The sequence below is a fragment of the Hemiscyllium ocellatum genome, chromosome 19, assembly GCF_020745735.1.
Source record: "Hemiscyllium ocellatum isolate sHemOce1 chromosome 19, sHemOce1.pat.X.cur, whole genome shotgun sequence".
NCBI classification, from domain to species: Eukaryota; Metazoa; Chordata; class Chondrichthyes; order Orectolobiformes; family Hemiscylliidae; genus Hemiscyllium; species Hemiscyllium ocellatum.
In genome coordinates, this window is record NC_083419.1 from 5,248,968 (window position 1) to 5,266,210 (window position 17,243).

The 17,243-nt window shown below is 43.1% G+C and overlaps 1 protein-coding gene across 1 annotated transcript in view; it reads left to right on the forward strand.

The window, feature by feature from the left end:
- The window catches only part of LOC132824844 (carboxypeptidase M-like), an 81,422-nt gene that overhangs the window by 44,275 nt on the left and 19,904 nt on the right, over window positions 1–17,243 (forward strand). The window contains exons 4-5 of the mRNA XM_060839621.1: window positions 1,360–1,538; window positions 16,943–17,181. Coding sequence (XP_060695604.1) covers window positions 1,360–1,538; window positions 16,943–17,181 — 418 coding nt within the window. The remainder of the gene's footprint in view (window positions 1–1,359; window positions 1,539–16,942; window positions 17,182–17,243) is intronic.

A 17,243-nucleotide genomic window follows, 5' to 3' on the forward strand; every position in this document is an offset into this window, starting at 1 on the left:
CTGTACCTAACATGGCACAGAATAAGAAATGGTGGACTTTGGTAGGAAAAATGGAAATATTACCTCAGACTTTAGATTAAAAAATTGAATTGCAGTGTAACAATTCTGGGACTCTATGTTCTTTGTGTCACTAAGTAATTCTTAGGAATAGTGCACTGGAGTGTGAAAAAAAACAAAGGGGCGAGATTGGGGATGGTGATGGAGGAACAAGATAGTATCTTGATCCAAAAACCCATTAATCCACTTCAGCCTTGCCATCTTCAACCTCCACATCAGCTTCACCTTGTTGCCAGCTCATTATTGTGGAATTGTACAATTTTGCTGCCTTGGACAGGTGTTGCAGTACTCTGCTTTTAAAAATAAATCCTGTTTCTCTTGTTTAAATCTTGGAATTAAGAAATTGAAAATAAATCCATCTATTTTAATGTTGCCTGTGGTGGTGAAATGTGTCAAATTTTATTTGTATGAATATAACTTTATTGGAGTCTTGTTTTTAAGATCACTTCTTTGGTTTGTTTGAGTTTTGGTTTTGGGAAAATAAAAGATTAATTTGTTTAGGTGGGTGGAGCAGTCACCTAATCGCATTTGTCGGAGCAGGATACTCTGGAGATTTACTGGAAGTTTTTTGAGCTATGCTGGGTTTACAATAGGGAGTGTAAACATTGAAATCATTTAGCTTGTTTTTGGTTCGGGATGGTCAGCATTGATGTTAGTTTACAAAATTTGAATGATTTGGAGCAGTTTCAAGGAAACCTTACTGGCCTCAAAAGCACAATTTTCTTTTAAAACAAAGGACTTTGAGGTGACTGTGCTTTCGAAACTATTCCAATGTAAAATGTTTAGTTTGTGCAACAGGAATGTTTGGTTAGAAATCTGAAAGTTATTCAAAAACTGGGAAAGTATAAGCTTAGGCTGGGAATCTTCATGTAAGAAGACTTCACAGTTCACTGGAAAACACTGAAGCAACTCTGTGAACTTGAGAGCGGTCATTCCTTTGATTTGAATCACTATAAAGTGGTGCTATTGGGGAGTAAATTGCAACTTTCATTAGCCATTTTAAGATTTTTGTTTTAAAAATTGGTCATGCTTAAATATGCTAGGAGAAAGTGAGGACTGCAGATGCTGGAGATCAGAGTCGGGAGTGTGGTGCTGGAAAAGCACAGCAGGTCAGGCAGCATCCGAGGAGCAGGAGAATCGACATTGTGGGCAAAAGCCCTTCATCAGGCCCTTCCTGATTTTGAGTTGTAAGTAACTGGAGTTGGCCTCTTGTGTACTTACAATGTACCCACAGCAAAATCTTCACTGAAATGTGAAGCATTTTTGGAACAGTTGAATTAATGCAGTTGTGGTTTAACACAGGTTGTGGGCAGAGAAATCCTGCTCCACTTGATTGAATACCTGGTTGGAATGTATGATAAAGATACCATGATAACCAATCTAATAAACAATGCTCGGATTCACATCATGCCATCCATGAACCCAGATGGATTTGAAATCACTCAACGTGAAAAACCAGATTGCTCTTCATCTGAAGGCAGGTAAGAAAAATCTTTACACTATCTCAAACTGCTGAAAATTACTGTGTCCACATTTCCATTTTTAAACTTGCAGCCAGCATTTAATGCCCATTCCTAATTACCTTTGGAGGTAACTCACCACTTTCACTTATTCGGCTGCAGCCCGTGTGTTGGTTTACAGTGCTGTTGGGGTGGGAGTTCATGGGCCTTCTTTGTGAGAGTGAAAGAAGGATGATTTGGTTCAACTTCAAATGGAGGATGGATTAGAGGGGATCTTGCACAGTGTTCCAACAGGTCGTCTGCTCTTTCCTTTAGGTGGTGGAGCTCACAGGTTTAGAAGGTCCAATCAAGGGAGTTAACAAATATGCACATAACCAAAGGAGTTTAGAAAGATAGCTTTTTAAAAATCTGCTTATTTAATAGATATCGTTGCCAAAGGGGAAGTGCAGCAGGGTGGTTGCAGGATCTCTTGTTAGAGTTTGAGCTGCTAACTGCTCTGTTCTGAAGAGGGGTCACTGGATTTGAATCATCAACTCTCTGTTTCTCTCACCACAGATGCTGCCAGACATGTTGAGTTTCTCCAACTTGTTTTTGTTTGGTTCAGATCTCTGGCATCCACAATTCTGTTTTAGATTAGATTACTTAGTGTGGAAACAGGCCCTTCAGCCCAACAAGTCCACACCGACCCGCCGAAGCGCAACCCACCCATACCCTTACATTTACCCCCCACCTAACACTACGGGCAATTTAGCATGGCCAATTCACCTGACCCGCACATCTTTGAACTGTGGGAGGAAACCGGAGCACCCGGAGGAAACCCACGCAGACACGGGGAGAACGTGCAAACTCCACACAGTCAGAAAAATAGGATGGTATCTCACTGAAATATATGTAAAACTGAGGACCAGGTGAATTAGATACAGGAAGTCTTTCCCTCTATCTGTGTGTGTGTCTCTGTGTGTCTGTCTGTCTGTCTGGGGGTGTGTCTGTGTCTGTCTGTCTGATTTCAGACTGTGAACTGCTATGGGGGAGGACTATGGGAATTGGAAATCTGAGTCCATATTTTCTCATCTGGATTCTCTACCAAATCTTCCTGTTTCTTCCCAAGAGCTTAGCTGCATCAGGAAAGCATTGAAACTTTTCTGGAGGTTTTTGTCTATTTTCTGGACAGTGCAAGGTTGAGAGAGTAGCTCATTGAAGACACAAGGGGCACCCTAGCTCCAAACCTTCAGCAGAAAGGCTTGAGCGTGCACGTTAGAGCATCAATTCATCTTCAGTCACTACAGTGACTCTGTCAGGATGGGATTTGAAACAATGCGTGAAATCTTCTCAATTGCTTAGTGACACCAACAATGAAAATTCACTTGGAGAAAATCTAGTCTGATCAGGAAAATGAGATACTGAATATCAATGGGAAAACTCATGGTTTTAATGGATCCTGTGAGTTATAGTCAGATGTTTACAGCTTAGGAAAAGATCCTTCAGCCCATTGAGTCAGGGTCAGTCGAAAACAATGACTTCATGATTCAAATCCCTTTTTCTAGCACTTGGCCCATTGCCTTTGTGTGGCCTGATGTCACAACTGTACATTTGAATATTACTTCAATCTTCTGCTGACCCTCATTAGTGGTGGGCAAGGTGGCTCAGTGGTGAGCACTGCTGTCTCTCAGCACCGGGAGACCCAGATTCGATTCCAGCCTCAGGCGATTGTCTGTGTGGAGTTTGTACATTCTCCCCATGTCTGCATGGGTTTCCTCCAGGTGCTCCAGTTTCCTCCAAAGATGTGCAGGTTAGGTGAATTGGCCATGCTCAATGGGTAGAATATTGAGGGTCAATGTGGACTTATTGGGCCAAATGGCCTGTTTGCACACTGTGTAGGGATTTTATGAATATGACTAGCATAACATTTATCCATATGTGCCCCCATCTTAATCTTACCTGCTTTCCATTTCTATGATTGCAATTTCCTATTCTCTTCCACAAGTTGAAAACCGTGACATGGATGTCTGAGCAGGTGCTTGGGACCTGCAGCTCCAGCTTGGCCGGTATCTCTGAGCATGCTCCATGGGATGGGGCTGCCTGGATTCTTCATCCGCAGGTTGGCATTGGACAGGCAGCAGCCTCCCCATTACTGTGGCATGTCTCTGACTCTCTCTCAAACAGTACCTTGGAGCTCAGTGACTCCACTGTGCAGTCCTGCAGCCAGGAACGAGCTCCCATCTCCCAGATCACATCACAGTGGATCCTAGAGCTTTTTGCTTGTTCTTTCAGCACTCACTCACTCACCATCTAATTTGTGTCCTACTGCATCCCTCCTGATCTTTGAAACATTAACTCTGTCTCTCTCTACAGATGCTGCCACAGCTGCTGAGTTTCTCCAGTTTCTGCTTTTGTCTCCTTGCCTTCTCTTGTTCTCACATTGCTTCAATCAGAACTTACAGCTTCGGTACTGTTGTCCAACAAAAATAGGTGCAGGAGTAGGCCATTCGGCCCTTCAAGCCTGCACCACTATTCAAAACCATTCACCACCACTACTGATCATGCAGTTTGAAGTAAGCCATCCTGCTTTCTCTCTGTATCCCACAATCCCTTCAGCAATAGCAACACCCACTTCCTCTGGAATATATCTAATGAACTGGCTTCCACAGGTTCACAAATGAGTGAAGAAATTCTTCCTCAACTTAGTCCTGAATGGCTTACCCCCTTTTATTCTTAGACTGTGACCCCTAGTTCTAGACTCCCCCACCCCCCCACATCAGGAACATTCTTCCCACATCTAGCCTGTCCAATCCCATCAGAGAATCTCCACTCACTCTTCTAAATTCCAGGTATCTGGTTTCCAGCATCTGCAGTCATTGCTTTTACCTTCTAAATTCCAGCTAGTACAAGCCCAGTTGATTCAGTCTTTCCTCATGTGTCATTTCTGCCATCTCTGGAATCAGTCTGGTGAACCTTCGCTGGCCTCCCTCAATAGCAAGAATGTCCTTCCTCAGACTTAGTCTCAGACTAAGGATCAGTGCTTGGTTAAGTCCAGGGGGCTGTTGTCAGTTGGATGGGTCCTGCAGCAGTCAGTAAAGGACCATCCAAGGAGAAGGAAAATCGATGTTTCAGGCAACAGCTCTTCATCAGGAAAGGCTTTTGCCTGAAATGTCGATTGTTCCTGCTCCTCAGATGCTGCCTGACCTACTGTGCTTTTCCAGCACCATTCTGATCTAAACTCTGGTTTACAGCACCTGCAGTCCTTACTTTTGCCTATTCAGTAAGGAACATCTGTCCAGGAGGTTTAGAAATGGCTTGTTGGCTACTTGAGCAGTCTTGCTTGGCCGTTCCATATTGTTACAGGCCAGAGAGTGGGTCTGTTCTTGGGTCCAGGGATTAGTTCAGCATCAGGAGATGTTAAAATCAACGAGGTAAAACAATGACTGCAGATGCTGGAAACCAGATTCTGGATTAGTGGTGCTGGAAGAGCACAGCAGTTCAGGCAGCATCCAAGGAGCAGCGAAATCAACATTTCGGGCAAAAGCCCTTCATCAGGAATAAAGGCAGAGAGCCTGAAGCGTGGAGAGATAAGCTAGAGGAGGGTGGGGGTGGGGAGAGAGTAGCATAGAGTCCAATGGGTGAGTGGGGGAGGGGATGAAGGTGATAGGTCAGGGAGGAGAGGGTGGAGTGGATAGGTGGAAAAGGAGATAGGCAGGTAGGACAAGTCTGGACAAGTCATGGGGACAGTGCTGAGCTGGAAGTTTGGAACTAGGGTGAGGTGGGGGAAGGGGAAATGAGAAAACTGTTGAAGTCCACATTTTTGCCTTGGGGTTGAAGTGTTCCGAGGCGGAAGATGAGGCGTTCTTCCTCCAGGCGTCTGGTGGTGAGGGAGCGGCGGTGAAGGAGGCCCAGGACCTCCATGTCCTCGGCAGAGTGGGAGGGGGAGTTGAAATGTTGGGCCACGGGGGGGGGGCGGTGTGGTTGATTGGTGCGGGTGTCCCGGAGATGTTCCCTAAAGCGCTCTGCTAGGAGGCGCCCAGTCTCCCCAATGTAGAGGAGACCACACCGGGAGCAACGGATACAATAAATGATATTAGTGGATGTGCAGGTAAAACTTTGGATGTGGAAGGCTCCTTTAGGGCCTTGGATAGAGGTGAGGGAGGAGGTGTGGGCGCAGGTTTTACAGTTCCTGTGGTGGCAGGGGAAATAGGGAACATCTTGGGGACACCCGCACCAATCAACTACATCACCCTGTAGTCCAACATTTCAACTCCCCCTCCCACTCTGCTGAGGACATGGAGGTCCTGGGCCTCCTTCACTGCCGCTCCCTCACCACCAGATGCCTGGAGGAAGAACGCCTCATCTTCCACCTCGGAACATTTCAACCCCAGGGCATCAATGTGGACTTCAACAGTTTCCTCATTACCCCTTCCCGCACCTCACCCTAGTTTCAAACTTCCAGCTCAGCACTGTCCCCATGACTTGTCTGGACTTGTCCTACCTGCCTATCTCCTTTCCCACCTATCCACTCCACCCTCTCCTCCCTGACCTATCACCTTCATCCCTTCCCCCACTCACTCATTGTACTCTATGCTACTTTCTCCCCATCCCCACCCTTCTTTCGCTTATCTCTCCACGCTTCAGGCTCACTGCCTTTATTCCTGATGAAGGGCTTTTGCCCGAAACGTCGATATCGCTGCTCCTTGGATGCTGCCTGAACTGCTGTGCTCTTCCAGCACCACTAATTCAAAATCAGGAGGTGTTAGCCAGACAAGACTTATACACTTAATGGTGAGGTTCTAGGGAGTGTTGGTGAACCAAGAGATCTTGGAGTGCAGGTTCATAGCTCCTTGAAAGTGGAGTCGCAGGTAGATCGGATAATGAAGGTATTTGCTATGCTTTCCTTTATTGGTCACAGCATTAAGTACAGGAGTTGGAAGGTCATGTTGCGACTGTACAGGACATTGGTTAGGCCACTGTTGGAATATTGCGTGCAATTCTGATCTCCTTCCTATTGGAAAGATGTTGTGAAACTTGAAAGGATTCAGAAAAGATTTACAAGGATGTTGACAGGGTTGGAGGATTTGAGCTACAGGGAGAGGCTGAACAGGCTGGAACTGTTTTCCCTGAAGCATTAGAGGCTGAGGGATGACCTCATAGAGGTTTATAAGATCATGAGGGGCATGGATAGGATAAATAGACAGTCTTTTATCTGGAGTTGGGGAGTCCAGAACTAGAGGGCATAGGTTTAGGGTGAGAGGGGAAAGATATAAAAGACCTAAAGGGCAATTTTTTCACGCAGAGGGTGGTACATGTATGGAATGAGCTGCCAGAGGAAGTGGTGGAGGCTGGTACAATTGCAACATTTAAAAGGCATTTGGATGGGTATATGAATAGGAAGGTTTGGAGGGATATGGGCTGGTGCTGGCGAGTGGGACTAGATTGGGTTGGAATATCTAGTCAGCATGGACAGGTTGGACCGAAGGGTCTGTTTCCATGCTGTACATCTGACTCTATGACTTCAGTAGACAGATGTGCGGTGGCTAAGGTCATCATTTGTTTACTCATAATTTGGTAAAAATGCAAGGAGCCTGTTTGTTTCCAGAAGCAAACACAGCTTTTCTGTTTTAGCTGAACAATGGGAAAAGGAAAAAGCAAACATTAACTTTGTCACTGAAGACTTCCCATCATGTGATACTGAGTTGAGCAATGCTATCCTCTACTGGGCATTGGGAAAAAGTGCACTCCTTCAGACAGGGCTCTATCACAGACATTTGTTTGTTTTGATTTGCAGCGTCTGTTTCAGGCTCCAGCATGGTATGGTGCTAAGGATGTAGTTTCTTTCTCATTGCTGAAGTTTCAGTGACAATCGAGTTGATGTTAAGAGGCAGAACATTCATGCTTGTGCCATTCTGTTTCCAAAGAAATTTCACTGATGCCAATTGTCCTTGGCTGTCCTCCCATGCTGTGAAGGGCTGGCAGCATTGAGGTAGTGCTCAGCTGGGCTTTAAATATGGTGCTAGCACAGTAGCTCCTGGAGTATGCCTGGAGCTGGTTAGAGCAGGGGAGGGCCACAGAGCATCAGGAGGTGAGCAGCAGATAATCACGTGCCCGCCTTCCTCGAGCCCCCCCTCTGTGGTAGCTCTCACATACAGAAGTACCTGCTGATGTCATGAGTCAAATTAATCAAACAAGATTGACCCATTTTATCCATGGCCAGAATGTGAAAATATTCCCTAAACAATCACAAAGCTCGAAGTTTTAGGAACTTTGAAAGCTGCAGTCTTGCTCAGACACAATAACAAAAGCTGCTTCACATGGTGATTCTCATGGAAAATGGAACAACTGAGCAGTCTCCACGATGCAACAAATCTGCACACGATTGCAATCCAATTCACTACTCCTGAATATGCCAGCAATATCCTTGAATTGTTTAATGCCCACTTCACTGGCATCAGCAAAGTGTTGCATGTGCATCACAATCTCTAATGTGCTTCCAGTCGTATATCAACAATGGTGATTACCATTGCCATCACATCAGAGAAGGAAACTTCAGTGTTCAATTGGCCTTAATGATGTTGACAAAGCTGGGGATGAACCTGTCCCATTGGCCTTAATCAATCTCTCAATATTCTTTACTCATGAAGAATGATTTGTTTCTTATTTCACTTTTTAAACTCTTTGGACTCCCTTCCTTTTCCTAATCTGTATGTAGATGTATTGTTGTTGTTTATCCTTGCGTTTAGTAACCAATAAATGCATTCTAAATAAAAAGGCCTAGTTAAATGTCTCATTAGGAGGAGTAAGATATCCACATGGGAAGTAATTGTTTTCAAATTAAACTTGTTGCAACCAGCTAAAGGGGCAGGTGAGGAGCCAATTGTCATCAAACTGAACTACCTGACAATAACGTTAAGTGATTAGAGTGAAGGTGAAAGGTGCTGGACACTGAATTTTGACCTCCAATACAGACAGCTGACAGAAACCTTATAGTGCCTGTATTTTATAAAGCTAAAAATCACAACAGGTTATAGTCCAACACATTTATTTGGAAGTGCTAGCTTTCAGAGCACTGCTCCTTCATCAGATAGCTAGTGGAGCAGTGCTCTGAAAGCTTGTGCTTCCAAATAACCATTGGACTATAACCTGGTGTGATTTTTAACTTTGTCCATCCCAGTCCAACACTTGCACTTCCAAATTTAGTTTTTAAACAGATGTGAAGGAATTTGACTGTCTGGAATTCTATATTCCAAAGAGTTGTGGAGGGTAGGTCACAAAATATTTCAAGAGGTAAGATTTTTATTTTTGAAATATAGGGAATGTTTTGCTCACTGGCATAATGGGTGCAGGAATGTGCTGCTTGATCAAACACTCCAGACAATCAAGAGGTCTACATAATCCAATGTCAAAACATAACACTAATAGAAACTTAATGCAGGGGGTATTTGCATCACTTTACTTACAACATAAATCTCTTTGAATAATGCAATTTTGCCTTCCAAGATGGCAGTGCCTGTGAGGTAGCCATTGTTCAGTGTCCTGGGTCCATCTGCACCAGGCAGCCACTTCCTTCAGTCATCACCCTTTTTGTTTGTTTTTTTTCTTCCTCCTGGCTGCAGAGAAGGTGACATTGAGGAGGAGAGCAGCTGGAGTGAGAGTTTTGGCAAGGTGATGGCCTGGTGGCAGAGCCAGGGATTTCTGGTTGTGGTGGGCCTGGAGCAGTGGCTCCTGTTTATCAGCATGGTGGTGGTAGCAGCAGCTCCTGGTTGTGGTCGGCCCAGAGTCAGTCTCCTGCTTATCAGGAAGGCAGCAGTGCCAGTGGAACTCCAGCCTCCTGGCTGGGGGAGGAGGGGCAAAGAGAAAGTGGAGAGAGGGTAAGGTGGTGTGGGTCCAGTGTAGGACTTGGCATCGTCAGCCTGTTGGCAAGATGGGCCCAGTAACCTTGGCATTTGAAGAATGACAACTCCACCATTGGTGGGTCTGGAGGGAGGGTTGGCAGTGCACGTATTATTAGTCAGCTGATACACAGCAAAGTTGGACTTTCTTTCAGCTTTATCTTTTTATTCAGTTGGAGATGTTCATTGTATGTTACTGTGCTGCTGACCAGAGTACAAGTACCAATAAATCATCATTCATCAAATAAACCTTCCAGGAACAGAGCCTTCTCACTCAAACCCTCCTGAATATTCGGGTAGATCATGGTATTTAAGGAGAAATTGACTCTAAATTGAATCAACTGTTGATATTTCGTGTAGCCATTTGATTGAACAGATACATTTACATTGAGGTAAATACATTTTTATATATATAAAGACAGAATGCCATAAACTTCTGGTATTTGAGGTACAGGTCATTCTATTATAATGTTTCATTAATTCAAATTCACGAAAATATGATTTACAATTTGGTGACACTGTTTCTATAATGTGAACTTTTAAAGTGTGTATTGGTTGTAACTGGATTCTGGCCCCATTAGTTAAATGGTGCTGTCATTACATGATTTTCTTAATACTGGGTTGTACGAGAACTGAACCACCACATCATAGCAGAATTGACTATGTAATTTTTCCAGTGTATAATGAGTGCTGGTTAAAATAAGGTTTGGTGTATTGGGAAATTGATGCTCTGACCTAGAATGAACAAAGTTGGAAGGCAGCTCCACATCATGATCTGGAATGAAAGAGGAGTTCAAACCATGGGGCAGATTAGCCATGAATGGTGGGATAGGTTTGAGGGGCCAAATGGCCAACTCCTGCTCCTATTTCTTGCATTCTCCACTCGCATTAGACTTCAAAATGTGGTACTCTAACTTTGCAGTCAGTTCAATAACAAGTGTGTCAGAACATGATTTCATCTACACTGAGGAGGTGAAGGCACATCGAACATTGGTTGTGCTGAAAGCAAACTTGTCACGTGACTTTCATGCCTTGGAGAATGTAACCTCACCCTAAAGATAAGTGCTTGTTCAGCAAAAGCTGGATTGAATTAGGTGTTCGGTAGTGAAGGAGTATCACCTGATCTGCAAAAAAAAACTTCAAAGCTTTTACAAAAGTTGTGGATCCTACAAATGTGCTGCTAGTGCTGACTCTACTGATACTTGCTGTATACTGTGGTCATCTCACTCCTGACCTTGCTGTGTCCACTCCGCCATTACAAGATTTGAAAAGAGACACAAAGTTGGAGTGGAGTAAATCTCACAGTTGCAAGCCAGATCTAACAATAGTTGTCAATAAGTTGCACAAATGCCAGTTTCAGCCCTGAGGAAATAACCCAGCTGGTCATGGATGCAAACAACATGATAGACAACACTTTAATCATTGCAACAGGAAGCAGATCACAATCACCAATATAGCAATGCAATTTGTACACAGGTGCACATGGGGCATTTTATATTTTCATCTTTTGTTGAATGAGCTTAGCTTTCAAAACTCTACAAAGCAAACCACCTCCTTAAGCAGAATGTTACATGCAAGGGCCCAGGAAAGCTCAGCAAGCAGACTATCCTTCAGGAAATCTGTTACCCATAATCCCAATAGGCATGACAAAATGGTGAAACAACATCTTTAACTAAACAAAGACCAAATAGTCATTCGGTTGTACCCAACTTGAGTAAAGCTTAAAAAAAACACAAAGCTTTTTGTCTTGCGTGCATAATTCATAATTAAAACTGACAGAAGATGAGGGAAAATTACCACTTGTTCTGTATTCGATTGTCTAATACACTGCATCAGTTGTGCATTTTTTGATAAATTATATCCTATGATCAAGCCCCACTAGCCTCCTGAAGAAGGAGCAGCACTCCAAAAGCTAGTGCTTTCAAATAAACCTGTTAGATTGTAACCTGGTGTTGTGTGATTTTTAACTTTGTCCACCCCAGTCCAACACTGGCACCTCCACATCGTTGATGTCTTGTGTTTGATGCCTTATTCGATCAACGCTCCCCATTTTGGTTAGTCCCCAGACAGACTCTCATGTTGATGGAGACATTTAGCTGCTTCAGTGTTTTAAAGTGGTTCCACTGTCCTCTTGGTTGTCTCCTTCCACATCTGAGTTCAGAGTAGAATGGTTGCTTTGAGTTTGGTGTTGAGTATATGAGGGACAGGACATGTCCCACACGGTGGAGTTGGTTTTGAATGATTTGCCCCTTGTTATTGAAATGTTGGCTTGGGAGAGAGTGCTGCTGTTGGCAACCTTTTTCTTTGACTTTGAAGGATCTTACACCACCACCGTCTTTGTATCGCCAAATGATTTGACCTGCCTGCTTGATGTTGTCCAAGTCCAAAAATCTGTAAGAACATGGGATCCCGGCTGTGCTGTAAACCATGACCTTGGTCTCTGATACAGGCAAAACTCTGCAGATCCTGGAATCTGAAACAAAGTGTGCTGAAGAAATTCAGCAGGTCTGAAACATCTTTCACACATCTGAAACAAAATGTGGCAGCATCTGTGGAGACAAACAGTTACAAGTTTTGAGTCCAGTTTGACACACTCCTTAGCAATTGAAAGGTGTTGGAATAAGGTGAAAGATTAAAATGGAAATTACACCAGAAAGATGAGCTGAATGTCTTCAAAGGAGGGTATAGCTGGAAGAAAATGTTGCCTATGCTACTAACTCTTGGGTTTGAGACCCTGGAGGCATGATGCCTTTCTTTATCTAGGTTTAACTTCACTCCAAGCAGGTTTGCAAAATGGTCCGCATTTTCTAGGATCTCTGTGTTGATACTAATTGACAGGGGGAGGTGTTGTACTGGAGCAGCTGGTTGGTAGAGAGCCTTAGTTTTCTGGGTGTTTGAGAAAAGGACCACGTTCCCATCTGCTTTGAAGAAGGAGTTAGCAATGACCTGGAGTTCAGTTTGAGTGGTCACACACAAGCTCTGTCTGCATAATGAAGATCAGTGACTTTGTGGGGTTGGGTCACTCTGGTTTTGAATTGAAGATGATGAAGGTTGAATAGTTTCTTGTCAGTTTTATATTTTCTGTCAATGTGTGTGGGTAATTTGCTGGAGGTGGAGTACAGTATTGAAGCAAAGATAATGAAGAGGAGATTTGATGCATTGACATAACCCTGTTTGACCTCCGTCTTCTTTGAGATGGGGTTATAAATGTGATTGTGTACACACACCATTTCACAATGTAACACTGTGGACTGCAGTCTTTCCAGCATTTCTGATAGGTCCATGAATCCAATAATCATGGTCAATTCTGCAATAGCCTAAGGATACAGGATATGCCAGTTAGGGCGAAAATGGGGATAAATTTCTTCAGCAAAAGTGGGGAGCCTGTGGAATTATCTGTTGCAGAACACGGTGGAGACCAAAGTGTTGACTGTTTTCAAGAAGGAATTAGATATTGTTCTTAGGGGTTGGATGATCAGCTATGATCATTTACATTACTTACAGTGTGGAAACAGGCCCTTCGGCCCAACAAGTCCACACCGACCCGCCGAAGCACAACCCACCCAGACCCATTCCCCTACATTTACCCCTTAACCTAACACTACGGGCAATTTAGCAAGGCCAATTCACCTAACCTGCATATTTTTGGACTGTGGGAGGAAACTGGAGCACCCGGAGGAAACCCACACAGACACGGGGAGAATGTGCAAACTCCACACAGTCAGTCGCCTGAGGCGGGAATTGAACGCGGGTCTCTGGTGCTGTGAATTATTGAATAATAATAATTCATATTGAATGGTGGAGCAGGATCAAAGGACTGAATTGCCTACGCCTACTCCTCATATTGGGTTGGGGGAGAGGGCAAGCAGGGTAATGGCCCTGTGGTATTATTGCTCCACTATTAATCCAGAAACTCAGGTAATGTTCTGGGGTCCTGGGTTCGAATCCTATAGATTTGATGGTGAATTTGAATTCAATAATACTAAAATTAAGATTCTACTGATGACCATTAAACTACTTTCAATTGTTGGAAAAACCTATCTAGCTCACTAATGTCCTTCAGGGAAGGAAATCTGCCATCCTTACCTGGTTTGGTCTACATGTGACTCCAACCCCACGGTAATGTGGTTGACTCTCATTTGCCCTCTGAAATGGCAGAGCAAGCCACTCCATTCAAAGGCAATTAGAGATGGGCAATACATGCTGACCAGTCAGTGACACAACATGTCCCACAAGTGAACAGAGAATTTCAACCTTTAATAGATCAACCAGCCAATTTTAGTATTTCTACTTTCTATCCATTCATTTTATTTTTCTAAAATATTTCAAATTATTTGCACTGCACTGTTAATTTAAATTAACTTCTTCATTTTTAATTTTGTTTCGTATTTCCTCCTTGAGGAAGCAGCATTTTTTGCTCTTTTGACCATACTGTTTCCGTTGTGTTCAGATATTATCTCTCTTCAGCCCAGTTCTCACTAACTTTTTGAAATCTTAAACTCTGAATTTCTGCTGTGTCAGATCAGGCTCTTACCATTGGAAAGCTGAGGAATAGTTCTTTGAGAGGTGTAAAGAATTTGTGATAAACTTGTGTATGGGCAAAGAAAAAAGGTCAATGGGACAAGTATAGAAACTGGCAAAGAGCAAATGCTAAACTTCAGAACCACAAACCCACAGAGGACTGAAATACAAAGATGGAATTGGAGGAATGAGAGACTTGGACAACTGCAGCATTGAGCATCCCCCAGAGTGAAAAATAATACAAGGCCTGCTGGAATTCTCCAGGTCCAGCGGAGCTGGTTTTGGAGATAGGGAGAGGGGAAATTGAGAAATAGAACTGGTGTTGGAGGTAGGCAAAGTGGGGTTGAGGAAACAGAGCTGGTTTTGAAGGTAGGGAAATTTGGGGTGTTAGGTTTAGGAAATTGGTGGACAGGTTTCCCACTGTGTTTTGGTGTCTCGCCTGGTTGCCAGGGCTGGTGGCACAGCAGCAAAGTAACATTGTTAGGTAGGACCTGTTTAGAGATGTTATTACGCACCTCTGGAGTAGGTGAAACCTTAACCTGGGCCTCCTGGCTTAGAGATAGGGACACGACCAGTGGTCGGCAAATCAATAAGACAATTAAGAGAGCGCTTTAGTGGCCGTTTAACTGAGTGGAGTCTAATTCTGGAAGAGTCATGCAACCCCCAGGCTGTGTTTTCACTTGAAGTTAGACTGCATTGCTGGTGGCAGCATTACAGGTGAATGAGATTTAACATTTTTGGGAACAGTCAATCTGAACAGGGTTCTGTTTTCAGTTTCTCACCAATGACCACTTTCTGACTGCATTGTAAATATTAATTTCCAATTGAAAACAATGTGACAAGACACAAGCCACACTTGAGAAGAATCTCTCCCTTTCTGTTTGTGCACATGTGCAGGACATACTCAACAAGCTGTGTTGTGGTGCAAATAAACAGCTTGAAATAAATGAAAACGTGGAAAAGCTCAACAGGTCAAGCAGAAACAGGATTAACCTTTCTGGTTGATAACTCTGTGATCTTAATTAACAATCCACCTTGTTCAGGCCATTGACCTGAGACGTTAACTGGGTCTCTCTTTGCAGATGCTTCCTGACCTACTGAGGCTTGCCAGCTTTGTTTTCTTTTTTTAAATTATTTCAGACTTCCAGCATATGCAGAGCTTTGCTTTTGTGGTGGCTTTAAATGATACAGGCAAGAAAAAAACTGGGACTGCTGTGTTCACCCTGTTTGGTGTGGAGGTTGTGGAGATGTATGTTCACAAGCGTCACAGATTTCCACTGGCTGGGTGTCGGCATCATTCCCTCCTGATCACACTATAGCTGCTGCCAATGGACTACACTACCCTGAACTCCTGACTTTGATCCCCGACTGTGGTTCCCAACTGGTTGGCGAACATAGAGGTGCTCCTTTAATTGGCCACCTCCCATATAATCGTACAAGAATGTACACTATTGACATGAGTAAGATTGTAGAAATTAACCCAATGCAAGTCTTGAAGGTTTCAGTCAAGTAATCAAAGGGAACACAAGCAGGAAAGAGTCACATGTGGAAAGATGCATTTTATTACTTTGCCTTCCTACAAAGTCATGTGAAAATTGACTAATGTAAATTCAATTTCTTTTCAGTAAGTTTCTGTCTAGGTTCGAATCAATCTAGACAAGACTGGTGTACTTTCCCAATTGAATAATTGTTTCAGTTATATTGAGGAAACTTAATTGATCTTCTTAACACTATGATCTATTCTCCATTAGAAACTGGCAATAAGTGATGTCTTAAATAATCTGCTTCAATCACTGTTTTGTTTTATTTCTATGATTTTCATTTGAGATTGATAACTTATTGAAAAATCACTGTGGTTTCTCAGTTGTGTGAAGTTGTCTATTTCTGTTGGGAGGCGACATTTTATGGCAATTTCAAAACTGAAATGAAGGAACTCAATTGATCTTGTTGAAAATTAAAATGTTTTTAACTCTACAACTGATACAATTTGTGCAGAAGGAATCGATAGTGCTGTAACAGAAACTGAAATTGCTGGAGCAACTCAGCAGGTCTGGTAGCATCTTTGGAGAAAAAGCAGAGTTAACATTTCGAGTCCAGTGACGCTTCAGAACTCAGCAGCTGGGAAAAGGTGGTACATATGCTGAAGACAGGGGAGTGTGTGTTCGCTTGCTTTTTTTGGGGGGGGTGAGGGGATTAAAGAGTGAGTGAGGAGAGGTGAGTGGATAGGTGGAGTCGAGCCCAGAGACACAAATATGAAAGGGCTGGACAGATAAAAGGATCTTTTGTAGTAGGCCAGGACACAAGATTTGATTTAATTTATTATTGTCACATGTACCAAAATACAGTGAAAATTATTGTTTTGCATTCTAACCAGACAAATCAGACCCTACATAAATATATCAGGGTTAAAGAACAGAATACAAAATAGTGTTCCAGCTGCAAACAAGATGCAGAGAAAGATCAACTCTCATATGAGAGGTCTGTCCATAAGTCTGATAACAGCGGGGAAGAAGCTGTTCTTGAATCTGTTGGTATGTGTTTTCAAACTTTTGTATCTTCTGCCCAATGGAAGAGAGCAAAACCGGGTGGGAGGGGTCTGTGATTATGTTGGCTGCTTTCCCAAGGCAGTGGGAAGTATAGATTGAGTCAATGGAAGAAAGGCTGGTACAATGACAACATTCAAAAGGTATTTGGATATGTACGTGAATAGAAATGGTTAGAGGGATAAGGGCCAAATGGGACTAGATTAATTTGGGATATCTGGTCAGCATGGACAAGTTGGACTAAAGGGGCTGTTTCCATGCTGTACATCTCACTCAATGACACTAAATGCCATGTTTTCCTCCTGCTATCAATTCTGATTAAGACTCAATGTTAACTCTGCTTTTTCTCCACAGATGCTGCTCGACCTGCTGAGTTTTTCCAGCAGTTTTTGTTTAAGACCTGCAGCATCCACAGTTCTTTGTCTTATTGTGTTGATATTGCTGTATTTGACTAAAAGGTGCTTTCATCTTCCACTCCTTTACTCAGATACAATAAAAGGAAAGTTGATTTGAATAGAAACTTCCCTGCTGCCTTTGAAAATAACACTTTATTACTAGAAAGGGAAACCTGTGCAATAATGGATTGGATTGAAAAAAATGCGGCACGATTTGAACCAGAAACCAGAGCAATAATGAGGTGGATAATGAATGAAACCTTTGTTCTATCTACAAGTTTGCATGGAGGGGCTCTTGTAGCCAGTTATCCATATGACAACATACAAACAGGTAATGTAGCTGAAACATTACCTTTTTGAAAAGGATGCAAATTAATTGTACAGTTATTAACA